General features: G+C 40.0%; 1 protein-coding gene across 1 annotated transcript in view; it reads left to right on the top strand.

Annotated features, from left to right (window-relative positions):
- SLC15A5 (solute carrier family 15 member 5) overlaps positions 1–10327 on the top strand; it is an 83583-nt gene extending 73256 nt beyond the window's left edge. The window contains exons 8-9 of the mRNA XM_055318948.1: positions 5100–5208; positions 10180–10327. Coding sequence (XP_055174923.1) covers positions 5100–5208; positions 10180–10327 — 257 coding nt within the window. The remainder of the gene's footprint in view (positions 1–5099; positions 5209–10179) is intronic.
- Positions 10328–14029: the final 3702 nt, after the last annotated feature.

The raw sequence follows: 14029 nt of genomic DNA, 5'->3' as shown, positions 1-14029 counted from the left end.
GGCGGAAGAGCAGGGTCCCCAAATCACCTGTCCCCACCAAATTACCTAGATAACCTTCAAATCATCCTGAAAATCTACGAATTCGGCCTGAGATGTAAAGAGAGACCAGCTGGAACGCTACAGTGAGAAGAGTTCGCGCTTCTATCCAGGTAGGAAGACGGGGAAAAAGAAATAAAGAAACAAAAGGCCTCCGAGGGGGAGGGGCCCCGCGAGGAGCCGGGCTGAGGCCGGGGCGAGTGTCCCCAGGACAGGAGAGCCCCGTCCCGTCCCGGAGGAGCAGGAGCTGCACCAACCTTCCCGGGCGGGCGGAAAGGGGCTCGCAGGGAGTTGGAGCAGGACCCAGGAGGGCGGGGATGCCCTCGGGCTCCCGGGGACACTAACAGACACCTGCGAGCGCAGGTGAGTGCGCCGAGCTCCCTAAGGGCTGCAGCGCGCACGGCGGGACCGACCGGAGCAGCTCGGAGGGGCTCGGGAGCGGCTCCAGGGAGGGAGCTGCGGGGCGGGAGCGCGAATCCCACAGCGCAGGCCCCGGAGCTCAGGGCGCCGGGACACAGCCCAGGATCCCGCCTCCCCCTGGGACAGGCAGAGGCCGGGAGGGCCCAGGACAGCACGGACGCTCCTGCCCGGAGCTGAGCAGATCAGCGGCCCCGCCCCGGAGCCTCCAGGCCCTGCGGACGGAGAGCCGAGAGCCCCGAGCCCCGTAGTTCCTGCGGAGGCTGAATCCAGGCTTCCAGAGTTGCCATAGCAACTGCGGCTGATCCTCCCGGGGCCCCACGGGGTGAACAACCCCCGCTGAGCCCTGCAGCAGGCAGGGGCAGAGCAGCTCCCCCAAGTGCTAACACCTGAGAATCAGCACAGCAGGCCCCTCCCCCAGAAGACCTGCTGGACGGACCAGTGATACTCCCCCGTGTTCCAATACAACTTGTTTTTGGCCACTCTGCACTGAGCAAAATGACTAGAAGGAAAACCTCACCTCAAAAGAAAGAATCAGAAACAGCCCTCTCTCCCACAGAGTTACAAAATCTGGATTACACTTCAATGTCAGAAAGCCAATTCAGAAGCACTATTCTACAGCTACTGGTGGCTCTAGAAAAAAGCATTAAGGACTCACGAGACTTCATGACTGCAGAATTTAGATCCAATCAGGCAGAAATTAAAAATCAACTGAATGAGATGCAATCCAAACTAGAAGTCCTAACGACAAGGGTTAACGAGGTGGAAGAACGAGTGAGTGACATAGAAGACAAGTTGATGGCAAGGAGGGAAACTGAGGAAAAAAGAGATAAACAATTAAAGAACCATGAAGACAGATTAAGGCAAATAAATGACACTCTAAGGAGGAAAAACCTACGTTTAATTGGGGTTCCCGAGGGCGCCGAAAGGGACAGAGGGCCAGAATATGTATTTGAACAAATCCTAGCTGAAAACTTTCCCAATCTGGGAAGGGAAACAGGCATTCAGATCCAGGAAATAGAGAGATCCCCCCCTAAAATCAATAAAAACCGTTCAACACCTCGACATCTAATAGTGAAGCTTGCAAATTCCAAAGATAAAGAGAAGATCCTTAAAGCAGCAAGAGACAAGAAGTCCCTGACTTTCATGGGGAGGAATATTAGGGTAACAGCAGACCTCTCCACAGAGACCTGGCAGGCCAGAAAGGGCTGGCAGGATATATTCAGGGTCCTAAATGAGAAGAACATGCAGCCAAGAATACTTTATCCAGCAAGGCTCTCATTCAAAATGGAAGGAGAGATAAAGAGCTTCCAAGACAGGCAGGAACTGAAAGAATATGTGACCTCCAAACCAGCTCTGCAAGAAATTTTAAGGGGGACTCTTAAAACTCCCCTTTAAGAAGAAGTTCAGTGGAACAATCCACAAAAACAAGGACTAAATAGATATCATGATGACACTAAACTCATATCTGTCAATAGTAACTCTGAACGTGAATGGGCTTAATGACCCCATCAAAAGGCGCAGGGTTTCAGACTGGATAAAAAAGCAGGACCCATCTATTTGCTGTCTACAAGAGACTCATTTTAGACAGAAGGACACCTACAACCTGAAAATAAAAGGTTAGAGAACCATTTACCATTCAAATGGTTCTCAAAAAATACCCTAAAAACTATAGAACACTTCTGAAAGAAATTGAGGAAGACACAAAGAGATGGAAAAATATTCCATGCTCATGGATTGGCAGAATTAATATTGTGAAAATGTCAATGTTACCCAGGGCAATTTACACGTATAATGCAATCCCTATCAAAATACCATGGACTTTCTTCAGAGACTTAGAACAAATTATTTTAAGATTTGTGTGGAATCAGAAAAAACCCCAAACAGCCAGGGGAATTTTAAAAAAGAAAACCGTATCTGGGGGCATCACAATGCCAGATTTCAGGTTGTACTACAAAGCTGTGTTCATCAAGACAGTGTGGTACTGGCACAGAAACAGACACATAGATCAATGGAACAGAATAGAGAACCCAGAAGTGGACCCTGAACTTTATGGTCAACTAATATACGATAAAGGAGGAAAGACGATCCACTGGAAGAAAGACAGTCTCTTCAATAAATGGTGCTGGGAAAATTGGACATCCACATGCAGAAGAATGAAACTGGACCACTCTCTTGCACCATACACAAAGATAAACTCAAAATAGATGAAAGATCTAAATGTGAGACAAGGTTCCATCAAAATCCCAGAGGAGAACTCAGGCAACACCCTTTTTGAACTTGGCCACAGTAACCGGAGAAGGACAGTGTATGTTCTCATTCATTTGGGGAATATGAATAATAGTGAAAGGGAATATAAGGGAAGGGAGAAGAAATGTGTGAGAAATATCAGAAAGGGAGACAGAACATAAAGACTTCTAACTCTGGGAAATGAACTAGGGGTGGTGGAGGGGGAGGAGGGCGGGGGGTGGGAGTGAATGGGTGACGGGCACTGAGGGGGACACTTGACGGGATGAGCACTGGGTGTTATTCTGTATGTTGGTAAATTGAACACCAATAAAAATTAATTTATAAAAAAAAAAAAAATAAGACTGTTTGAATAAGCTTAGCAAGGTGAGTTAGCTCTTCCTGAAAATATGTGTGATGTTATCTCGCCTTAACTTCCACCCCAACTCCTTTCATTCAAATACAATCAAATGTTTAGTTTCTACACACATACACACACCCACTTACCATACACACACACGCACACACAGAGCTACCTAGACCCAACAGACAAACACAAAGGGAAACGTTCTGTGAAAGTACTCCTATCAGATGAATGCATTATGTCAATACAGCAATCACGCCATTCATTTCTATTGTAATGGAACACAAATTAATAAAATGGGGGAAGCTACCACATAGCTTTAAACTCAATACTAGATTTTAATTATGGGTCCAAGACACAAGCTAATCTTTATGGTTGGTCCATAATAATAGTCGTTGTTAAGTGACAGAAGAGAAACAGCTTTAGACGAGAAGTGGCACAATGAATCACAGCTGTCATACTTATGTACTTGCTGACTACTAACCCTGAACAGAGCATTTAATTCAAATCTCATTTAAAAGTGTGCACTGTCAAGGAAGAGGCCAAGAACCATTGCCTAGTTCAGGAAGTAACTCACAACCCATGTACCAAAGGTAGCCCTGAAGATCAAGTCAATGGGCACATAGCCTGATTACTCTGGTACCACACCCCCCTTCACAACCACTCTAGGAGCTTCTCCTGTAACAAAGCAAGAAAATGCCAAACCCTTGGCATCTGACTGCTTAAATAAGATCAATTCTTTTTCTCAAAATGCATAATTTTTGGGGGCAATATTCTACCCATTCAGAATTGCAACTGAATTTAAGTTTTCTCCGTGAAGATAGAGTTTGCCTTTTGAGCAATCTTTTTAACATTCAGTTATACTCAGTATCTATAATATATTTGTTAATGCTAAGATCCCATTGCTGTTCTAAGATTATTGCACAAAGGGGATCCTGTGTGGCTCAGTGGTTTAGCGCCTGCCTTCGGCCCAGGGTGTGATCCTAGAGACCCGGGATCAAGTCCCACGTCAGGCTCCCTACATGGAGCCTGCTTCTCCCTCTGCCTGTGTCTCTGCCTCTCTCTCTCTCTCTCTCTCTCTCTCTCTTTCTCTGTGTGTGTGTGTGTGTGTCTCTCATGAATAAATAAATAAAATATTTTAATAAAGATTACTGCATAAAAATGAGTGTTGTATATATAATACATTATTTCATATAATGTATTAAATAATAATATCTCAAACTCACTGTAGGAAAGTTGAATGTGTGTAGAAATATAGATGATATGCATAGATACAGATTTGGATATGGAAAAAGAGAATCATAGCAAAGATTCAAAGCAAAAGTTAAAATTTAGCAGCAAAATAAAGCCAATTACCTGGAATCCTAAGTAGTTCCATGTATACTCACTATTACTCATGTAATAGTTTTGTATATAGCAGTTTGACATGATATGGAAGTGGGGGTATGTTATTTAGAAGTATTAATTTGAAGGCATTACTTATCAGGTCAAAAAATATTTTCATGTCAACCAGAGATTGCCAGTAATTTGACAATTGGGGTCTGTGATATTATAATGAGGGGACGGACACTGGATTTAAGTTGTCAAAATAATTAACATCTGGTATCTATGTGTATTATGACATTAACGTTACAATTAGAATATGCAACAGACTTTCTATTGTGGTAAATAGTTTTCATTCATTCAATACATATTTACTGAACAATTCCTACATGACAGGCACTGTTCTAGATACTAGGTATATAAGGTATGAATGAGATATATACATGGTCCTGGTAAATCAGCATAATCAGGGTTACTCTTATAGCCCAGTTCTTCTGAACCTATATTATGTTATGCAAAATCAGCCGTTTTGACTTTCAAAATATTTGGGATGTTTTGTCACTTTATCATTAACTACAGAATTAAATGAATTTTGACAATGAGTTTCAAATGAGCTTTTTTGCTTTGTAGATATTATTGAAGCAAATAAATCTCTGTGAATAGTGGAACGATAAAACATTCACAGAAACTTATAACTCTGCAGTTGAATAACAATTACATTTGTTCCAAACAGGCAATTGGTTTCCAAACACATTAAACAAAGGCAATTTAGAAAGCTTCTTCTTCTTTTTGGCATCATTAACGTTGTTGAACGTCCTGGGATTCTGGAGTGTTTCACAAAGGTAAGTGTGTGGTAAGATGAGCAATTTCTGAGTCCATGAAATATTGATCTGGGAACCATCACTGAGCCAACGGGAATCCTGTATGCCATGACTGGACAAATTAGCATATTAGAGAAATTTAACAGATTACTCAGAGCAAGAAATTTCAATTTACACTTCACTTTTTCCATTGATCCTTATAATAAAGTTGTGCTTTACTCTAATCTAAAACATGTTCCGAAGGAAGATATTTTTTCTCCACTGTATAGTACCATTTTAGAATTAGAAATAACCATATTGATAATAAGAATGAATGAGTCATTATCATTAAAAGCAAATATCATTAAACAAATAGCTAGAAATCTCATGATGCTTAAGATTTGGATTCCATTCAGGCCTTTAAATCAGCAGTGACCATTTCAAGGTCAATAACAAACTGCAAAATCATTTAGTCAGTCACCTGAGACCATTCAGTGGCTTAATATGTATCATCTACCATCCATCTATCGCCATACCACCTCTCTCTCTCTCACTGACATATTCTTGGATAGCTGTGTACTTTTGAGTAAATTGTGTAACCTCTCTGAGCCTCTGTTTTTATACTTCTAAAATAAAATCAAGAATGCCAACATCTTGTTGGCTTTAGGGCTTTAGGGATATGAATTTTGGTAGAGGACCGAGCATAATGTCTGTCGCATTGTCGACACTACAGAGATCTTTATTAGTCTCATTTCCCTCCATTCACTTGTCTTTTTAGTCATATTTTATCCCATCATTGTCCCTTATCCCTTGCCTAAATCATTCGTTTACTCATTAAATAAATCTCTGTTGGAACACCAGTTATGTGGTGGGTACTGAAGCAAATTAGAAGGACACAAAGTTAGTAAGTCAATAGATGTTTAGTGCTCCTGTGCTTCTATTCTCATAGAGCTTATGGTCCAGTATAGGAGAGAGGCACTTAAATCCCATACAAGGCAGAATTATGATAAAAATCAGAAGTCCTAATGGTTCCCTGAATCTTTAAATTTCTTACCTTCCAAAATGTATGTTATTAAATTAACCCTTCACAATGTATAGTTTCTCTAAAATACCTATCTCAGTCTTGGATTAAAAACAATTAGAATATCAGAGAGTCTTACAGAAGAATCCAACAGAGGGGCACCCGGGTGGCTCAGTGGTTGAGCATCTGTCTTTGGCTCAGGTAATGATCCTGGGGTCCTGGGGTGGAGTCCTGCATCAAGCTCCCTGTGGGGAGCCTGCTTCTCTCTCTGCCTATGTCTCTGCCTCTCTCTCTCTCTCTCTCTCTGTGTCTCTCATGAATAAATAAATAAATAAATAAATAAATAAATAAATAAATAAATATCTTTAAAAAAAAAAAAAGAATCCAACAGAAACGTCCTCAGCTTTGTAGCAAAATAAAGTCATCAATGAAAACTGAAGGTGAAGGCAAAGCTGCTTTCCCTTCCTGACACCTAAGTGGTGCCCATATGCCAATGCTCATAAACCTTCAGTTTCTCAACTTTTACTTTTCCTCCCCCTGTAAGATCTGACCTTTGTCTTTTCATAAAGCAGTTTAAAAGGCGATCTTTCAAATTAGCCCAGGTAAATCCAGTTCCACGACTTAGCTGTACAAACGTCAGCAAGGTATTTAACCTTGCTAAGCCCATTTCTTCATTTGTAAAATGAAATAATAAGAATAATAATTGTGCCATAAAGTTGTGGGAGTGAGAAAATGTTCAAAAATGTTAGCTACAGTAATAACAATGCCCTCAGACTTTGTCTCATGCCCCCTGCTTCCTCCTTTTTAATTCTGCTTCTAGACTCATGCAGAGGTGTGGCCAAGATGACCAAAATTATGGGCTGAATTCATAGAAGAACTAGCACTGGAACCAGAATCTATTAGCTCAGGGATTTACTCATTCATTCATTCATTCATTCATTCATTCAACAAATATACTAAGCATTGTTCCAGGCACTAGAAAAAACAGAACTGAAGAAGGCAAAGTACCAGTCTACATGGAGCTAATATCTAGTGCTCAAATTGAATTATTTGTGATTTTTTTTAATGATAGTCACAGAGAGAGAGAGAGACAGAGAGAGAGGCAGAGACACAGGCAGAGGGAGAAGCAGGCTCCATGCACTGGGAGCCCGATGTGGGATTCGATCCCGGGTCTCCAGGATCGCGCCCTGGGCCAAAGGCAGGCGCCAAACCGCTGCGCCACCCAGGGATCCCAAATTATTTGTGATTCTTTCTCTGTGATTGTAGGACATGTAAATTAGTATAAAGTAGTGAAATATGGTGGAGTGAGGTACAGAGAAGGAGGCAGGCAAGGCTAAACTTGTACAGAGCACCAAATATTAGAGGAACCAAGGTAAGAAGGGACTAAGTGATAACGGAAGATTTATTTAGAAATAAATCTGATTCTTAGCATATCTTCTCTATTTCCCTATATCTTTTTCCTCCTTTTTCTATATACTTTTTGAGGAAAGGGGGGGAAAAAGAGAGAAAGGTTAAAACCTTTCAGGGAGGAAGGAAATTAATTTTCCAAGTGTTGCGCACGCCTATATCTTGTGCCGCATGTGAGACAAATAACATTTACTCTGCAGCCCCTCCTGTTACCTAAATCTTACCACTTTATAAATAAGAAAACTAAAGTGAAAACCTGTGTAAGTAAATTGACTAGTTTAACACACCTAGGATTAAAACCCAAGTACATTTGTTTATAAACACTTTCTCCCATAGTGTGCTATTTCTAAGTGTCATAGTAGAAACCTCTATCTACTCTGTGGCAATCCTTTGACTCTGGTGGGTAGGAAAGAAACCAGTCCCTTCAGTTAAAGTAACCATACCACCATCACCTGTTGATCAGCCACTGCATAGGGAAAGAATGGATGTCACATATCAGAAGAAAAAAGAGTCTGGAAAACGTGCCAGTAAAGATCAAGCATCTAAAACTAATGACATTAGTGCAGAGGCACACATTACTTTGGGTGTCTATTGTCCATTGGGGTGGGACGGGCCAAGCCAGAAGTCAGGCAAGAAATCATATGGAACTTACAGTAGTAGGACATCATGTCTCTGGTGAGGAGTGAATGATTCTGATTTATTTCTATCCTGAACAATCAGGATTGTTGACTATCAAACACTTAACAAACAATAAGTATGTAAAGAAACAGGAGAAAATATAGATACTCTAGGGAAAGTATTATTGAAACATATTTAGGAATCAGAAAGTACTTGATTGCAATAAACATGGAGTCACAATCCAATTTTTACCAAACCCAGCCATGTTCAGAGCCAGATAACGGCAGCAAATCTATCAAGAACAGGACGATCCCAAGTCATTCTTGTCCCTAAGATTTTGAGAACAGTATATTAATTATGAAACAGCATCTTGGCCCTAGACCTGTGTTGGCACCCAAGGGTGCCCCCATCACGGAGTTTTATGTTAGTGTGATACAATCCTTGCATAAGTCCTAGAAACAAATAAATCTTGTCAGGGTCATTGGGATATCACCTAACTCAGTACAGTTAGGAATTATCTATGAATATTAGGCCAGACTTACTTTTCATTTGTACAAAACAAAAACAAATGAAAAAACCACCCTAAAACATGACACAGCCCTCCGCCACTGTCTGTATTAGAGTCCTCCTCCATCAAATCTGAAATAGGCTAAAGGTAACATGTCATACCTGAGGGTGTCCAGGTTGGGGATGAAAAAAGTAGATAGATAAAGTGTCTCTCCCTAGCTGAAAAGCATGACATAAACATCACTATAGTGCTGAATATAAATATGTATCCCATATTAACTGCTAAAATAAAGATACCACAGATGTTTTAGGGAGGGAGAGCGAAGGGTATTTGTTTTTATAACATCACCGCTGTTCCCCCAATGTTGTAAATACATCTTAGAGCTGATACCACCACACTAATTTTGCCAATGATACCAGTAATCTTTTGTGCATGACTCATAACAATTATTGAAAGAGACATAAATCAGAGACAAAAGACTAGTTATTCAAGTACATTCTTCTCTTGCAGTTTCTTTTAACAATATATTGAGAGGGAAAAGAAGGCCTAATGAACTTTGGAAAACTTCACAGATCAGAAGTAGATGTCTGTCCTCAGAGGCCTACATGTATTTGATAAGATTGGACTTATCGCCCATACTCATTTGTTCAACCAGTATTTGTGAACATCTGCTGTGTACAAGGTCCTGGGGACATAGCAGTGAATAAAGCAGTCTGAAGGTCAAGTCCTCCTGAAGCTTACTCAAAGGTGTTTAAGAAAATAATGTGTCTTTAGACATAGTATACCATAGAACCAAAAGGCCAAGATTCTGAATAAGAACTTGATTCCAAACCAAGGCTCACATGAGCCCCAAGGAACTTATTTAAACTTTTAGAACTTCAGTTTCCCTATCTGTGAAATGGGGATAGTAATATCATCCTTCCGGGCTTATAATGAGAATTCAATAAGGTCGAATGGGTATAGTGCCTTAGCATGGTGGCTGGCACTTCAAAGACACTGAGGAAAACCAGGCATTCCTCGGGTCAGGAGTGAAGGGTACACATTCTAGAAATGTATTCATGGATTTCTTCTGTGACAGTGGTGCTTTTCACATAGGTTCAAGACCGAATTTACAAATCCCCCATGCATCTGATGAAGCTTTCATGAGTCCTGGCCTCCAGGAACATTGTTGAGTTGATAGGGTTTCAGACTTTCCAAGTTTCTTGCTGTTAGACCATTGCAGATTGTAAAAGAGCGCCATCTAAAGGCCCTTATGAGAAACCTTAATATTACCTAAAACTCTTTTATCTTGTCGCTTTATAAAGACTGTTTTGGTGAGCAGGGCTCTTAAATAATCATCACTGTTGTGCCAGTATCTATGGGCCATAATAAAAAGTAGACAAGCACAGGAAGAAAGCAAATGATTTATCAAGTCACCTACATCTGGTCCTAAAAAAAAGCTTTCTTTCTTTCTTTTTAGGTATTGTAATCTAAATCATTTTAATGCCCAGAACATCAGTGAATGTAATCTTGAAGAAACACTTCTCCTCCATGAAAAGTCTCTGAAATTTTATGGCAGTACACAGGAAGTTTCTTCGAGTATTGATCTTTGGGAGACAGCCCTATGAAACTATATTTGACTCAACCTGTCTTATGAGCAAAGTATTCATTGTTTTCTACAGCTGAACATCTTATGCATTTTAGTTTAAGAACTAATATGTATGGGAGTGACTTTATGAATATGATCTGCGTACTTTATTTATAAAGACCAATCATAACTCCTTTAGTGAACTATTATGCCTTTTACATTAACACATTATACATTACAATAAAGTAATTTCAAAGTCTGTCAGTACTCCAACAAAATGACAATTCCGTATACATTACAATATTTTGCAACTTTTTACAATAATGGTTCAGCCACTAAAAGCAATATAAATTATATTTGTTAGCTTTAATATACTAATAGAATCAAAATAATCATATGTTAACATTATTCCTTTCTTCATGTCTATTGAGCACTTATTACATGTACTTGTGTAATAAGTAATCATGTACTGTCTATGTCTGACTAAATAATAAATCTATATGTTATTTCATATAAATCCATATGTATGTATCTAATCTTGATGTTACACTATCAAGATATGAAGTAAGGAAATTTTCTCTGAATTGAAAAGCAATGTTAACTAAAATAGAGGTCCTTAACAAAGAAAGAATATTCACATACTGAAGGAAGTATAAAATAAAGGTAAATGATGGAATGATTTAAAGGAAAAAGGAAAATTGGAGAAGGTAAAATGAGTGTTGAGAGGGTAAGTGATAAATCAAATAGAGAAGCTTAAAGCAATTCCCTAACCCCAATGACATCTTTTGGTGTCCAGTGCTACCAATTTAGACACATCTACAAAATCATCTTCCAAAAGATATTCTTCCTGTATAAACAAAGCAATGTGGAAACTCATATAAAAAATAATGAACTGGGGCACCTAGGGCATCTGACTCTTGGTTTTGGCTCAGATCATGGTCTCAAGGTCACAAGATCAAGTCCCACATCAGACTCCGCATTGAGTGTAGAGTCTGCTTAAGATTCTCTCTCTCTCCCTCAGTCCCTCCCCAACTCCCTGTCCCTCCCACTGTAAAAGAATAAAATAAAATAAATAATAATAATAAACTAACGTAAAATAAAATTAATGCCCCGTGCCTTTGTAGTAGTGCTTGTTAAAGTTTGGTTGAGGGTCACCTACTTTAGGAGAATCTTTCTGGTCCCTATCAAAGATTACTTTAACCCAACTCTTTTTCCAGGAACAGTGGTTTTAACAAATACACCTGAATCATTCCCGTGCTCCCTACAGTATAAGCACCACTGCTTTCTAGGACAAATCACAGTGGATAGGATAGGTGGGTTTATCAGCAATTGCAAATGGTTCTGCAATTAAGCCCCTCCCCTGTGTAGGCCTAAAATATTTTAGAACTATAGAATAAAAGATTTATTCTTGATTAGATATGATATGCATTTTTAATTGCAAAAGAGCAGCTGTAAAGCACCAGGTGTTTCTCTTACTCAAACGATTTTTTGTTTTCTTATCTGTTTTGAGGACAAAAGACTAGCTCTTGCACACATGAATTCTTACCCTGTAACTTTTCCAAATCTTTCTCTTTTTTGTATTTGTTCTCTGACAAAATAGCAAGGCCAACCCCTGGATATGTCTCGGAGGTTTTCTTTGCTGCAAAAGGTTAAATGCCACGTTTGTAATTTGGGCTTAATAAACACCCAAAATATCAAGAAACCTTTAAACACCTCACCTTAGTACAAGTGAGAAGCCCTGGCAGTCTCTCTCACCACTAGAAAAAGGGTCTGTTTTATTTTGTTGTTGTGTGTGTGTGTTTTAAATTTGCCTTCATCTCCCTAATTTCTACATCAGAATAGAAAAAAGTGCTCATTATGCTTTCACTCGTCCTTAGAGATGAAAAGAGATCTACAGAATTATAAAGTTGACCCAAAGCAAACACCAAAAGAGCTTAGAATTCTCACATTGGGGTTGACACTTGTGATTAGCTAAATTGCAGTAACTACACATGCCTCCATTCGGAACAGGATGCATTCACACTGCAGTTTCTTCTCTAGAGCCTAGCAACATTATCATTGAGCACCTGGAATAGTTTAGGCATTAAGTGTAATTGGTTTTGCTTTACATAAATCTGTAGCTTTGTAAATAAGCGGAGCATTTCAGCTTCTATATAACACCAATTAACTTAAAGGGATGTGTTGTTTGCAGAAGCCTGCTGGGTCTCTACTGTATTTCTCGGGTAATATGCTCAGTGGTGGGCAAAGTTCTGTGTCCCTGCACTGTTCCAATTCCTCCCAGTCACTCGGTGCCAAGGGTCTGTACCCACACTCATTTGCTCCATTTTTTCAGTTGTGAAAGATTGGGAAAATGAAGTCTTCCCGAAGAAGCGCCTTCTGTGCTCTATTTTTGTCCATGATTGAGACCTGAAAGGCAAGGTATTTGAAAATGTTTTCTGTGACCCACAGAGCACAGATCTGACCCCATCTGATTCTGTCCACAACTGACAGTGACATCTCTTGCCTCTTCCTTTTTTTCTTGTAACACTTCAAGCCAATGCAGCCAAATGTCACTACATTGAGCCTGTATACAAAATTAAGCAAACCATAATCTTAGTACATGAATTTGCTCATGAAAATGTTTCCATCAGAATGATTTTTTTAATAGTACTCCAAAATCTACTCTTGCAACTTAGTAAATTTTTCCAAGCTCCTTGGATTATTTTCCCCTCGTTATATCTTTACTCAACTTAATCCCTTATCTCTCGTATCCCCTCAGGTAATCTTGATTTACAGCATTCATTTCACCCTGGCCAACCTCTAATTCTCTTGGTTTCTGAAATTGTTTTATCAACCATCAGAGTAACAGTATCACCAAAAAACAGCTCATGATTCCAAAAAGTTTCCTATTAATACCATGTGATTCACAAATTGAGGGGAGAATCATCCTTCCCAAACACTGTCAGGATTCCTTGTTTTATGGACATAAACCTTCAAAATTAGTTTCCTGAACCAGTGCAGTGCTGAGCATATACCACCTCCACTGCAAGAGAAGCCAGTGTACAATTACCAGTATAGGCTTATGAGTAAAGCCCTCAAATAAAATCAACAGCCAAGTGATGACAGCACACAGGTGCTGCTAAAATGCAGGTCTGCTTGTAGAGAACCGGGAAATGAAAGGAACCACGAATAATAACAACTTACATCTATGTCACCCTTTACAGTTTACAGGTTGCTGTCACACATATCATCACATTTGATTAGCACCACCCCTCTGGGAGGTAGGCACATTTTGGCATGGCCATTTGGTAAATGAGGAATTACAGCTCTCAGACGTTAAGTGATTTATCAAGATTTACAGAAATAGTAGATGTCACAGACAGAACTTGAACCTTGGTCTTTCTGTCTCTAAGGTGCTAGCAACTTCTACAAACAGCACTCACAATGTCATCAACACTGGCTCATCCCCAACTGCTTAGACGAAATGCTCTCTACACCATCTAAAAGGAAACTAGAATGAGAGGAAAGATTATGGCAGGGTTAGAGACCCTGCTTAACAAAAAAAAACAAAAAACAAAAATACAAGGATCTTTTTTTTTAATTTTTTATTTATTTATGATAGTCAGAGAGAGAGAGAGGCAGAGACACAGGCAGAGGGAGAAGCAGGCTCCATGCACCGGGAGCCCGACGTGGGATTCGATCCCGGGTCTCCAGGATCGCGCCCCGGGCCAAAGGCAGGCGCCAAACCGCTGCACCACCCAGG

The sequence above is a fragment of the Nyctereutes procyonoides genome, unplaced genomic scaffold (assembly GCF_905146905.1).
Source record: "Nyctereutes procyonoides isolate TBG_1078 unplaced genomic scaffold, NYPRO_anot_genome, whole genome shotgun sequence".
Taxonomy (NCBI): Eukaryota; Metazoa; Chordata; class Mammalia; order Carnivora; family Canidae; genus Nyctereutes; species Nyctereutes procyonoides.
The sequence above is the reverse complement of the archived record's forward strand: the minus strand, read 5'-3'. Positions and strand labels throughout refer to the sequence as shown.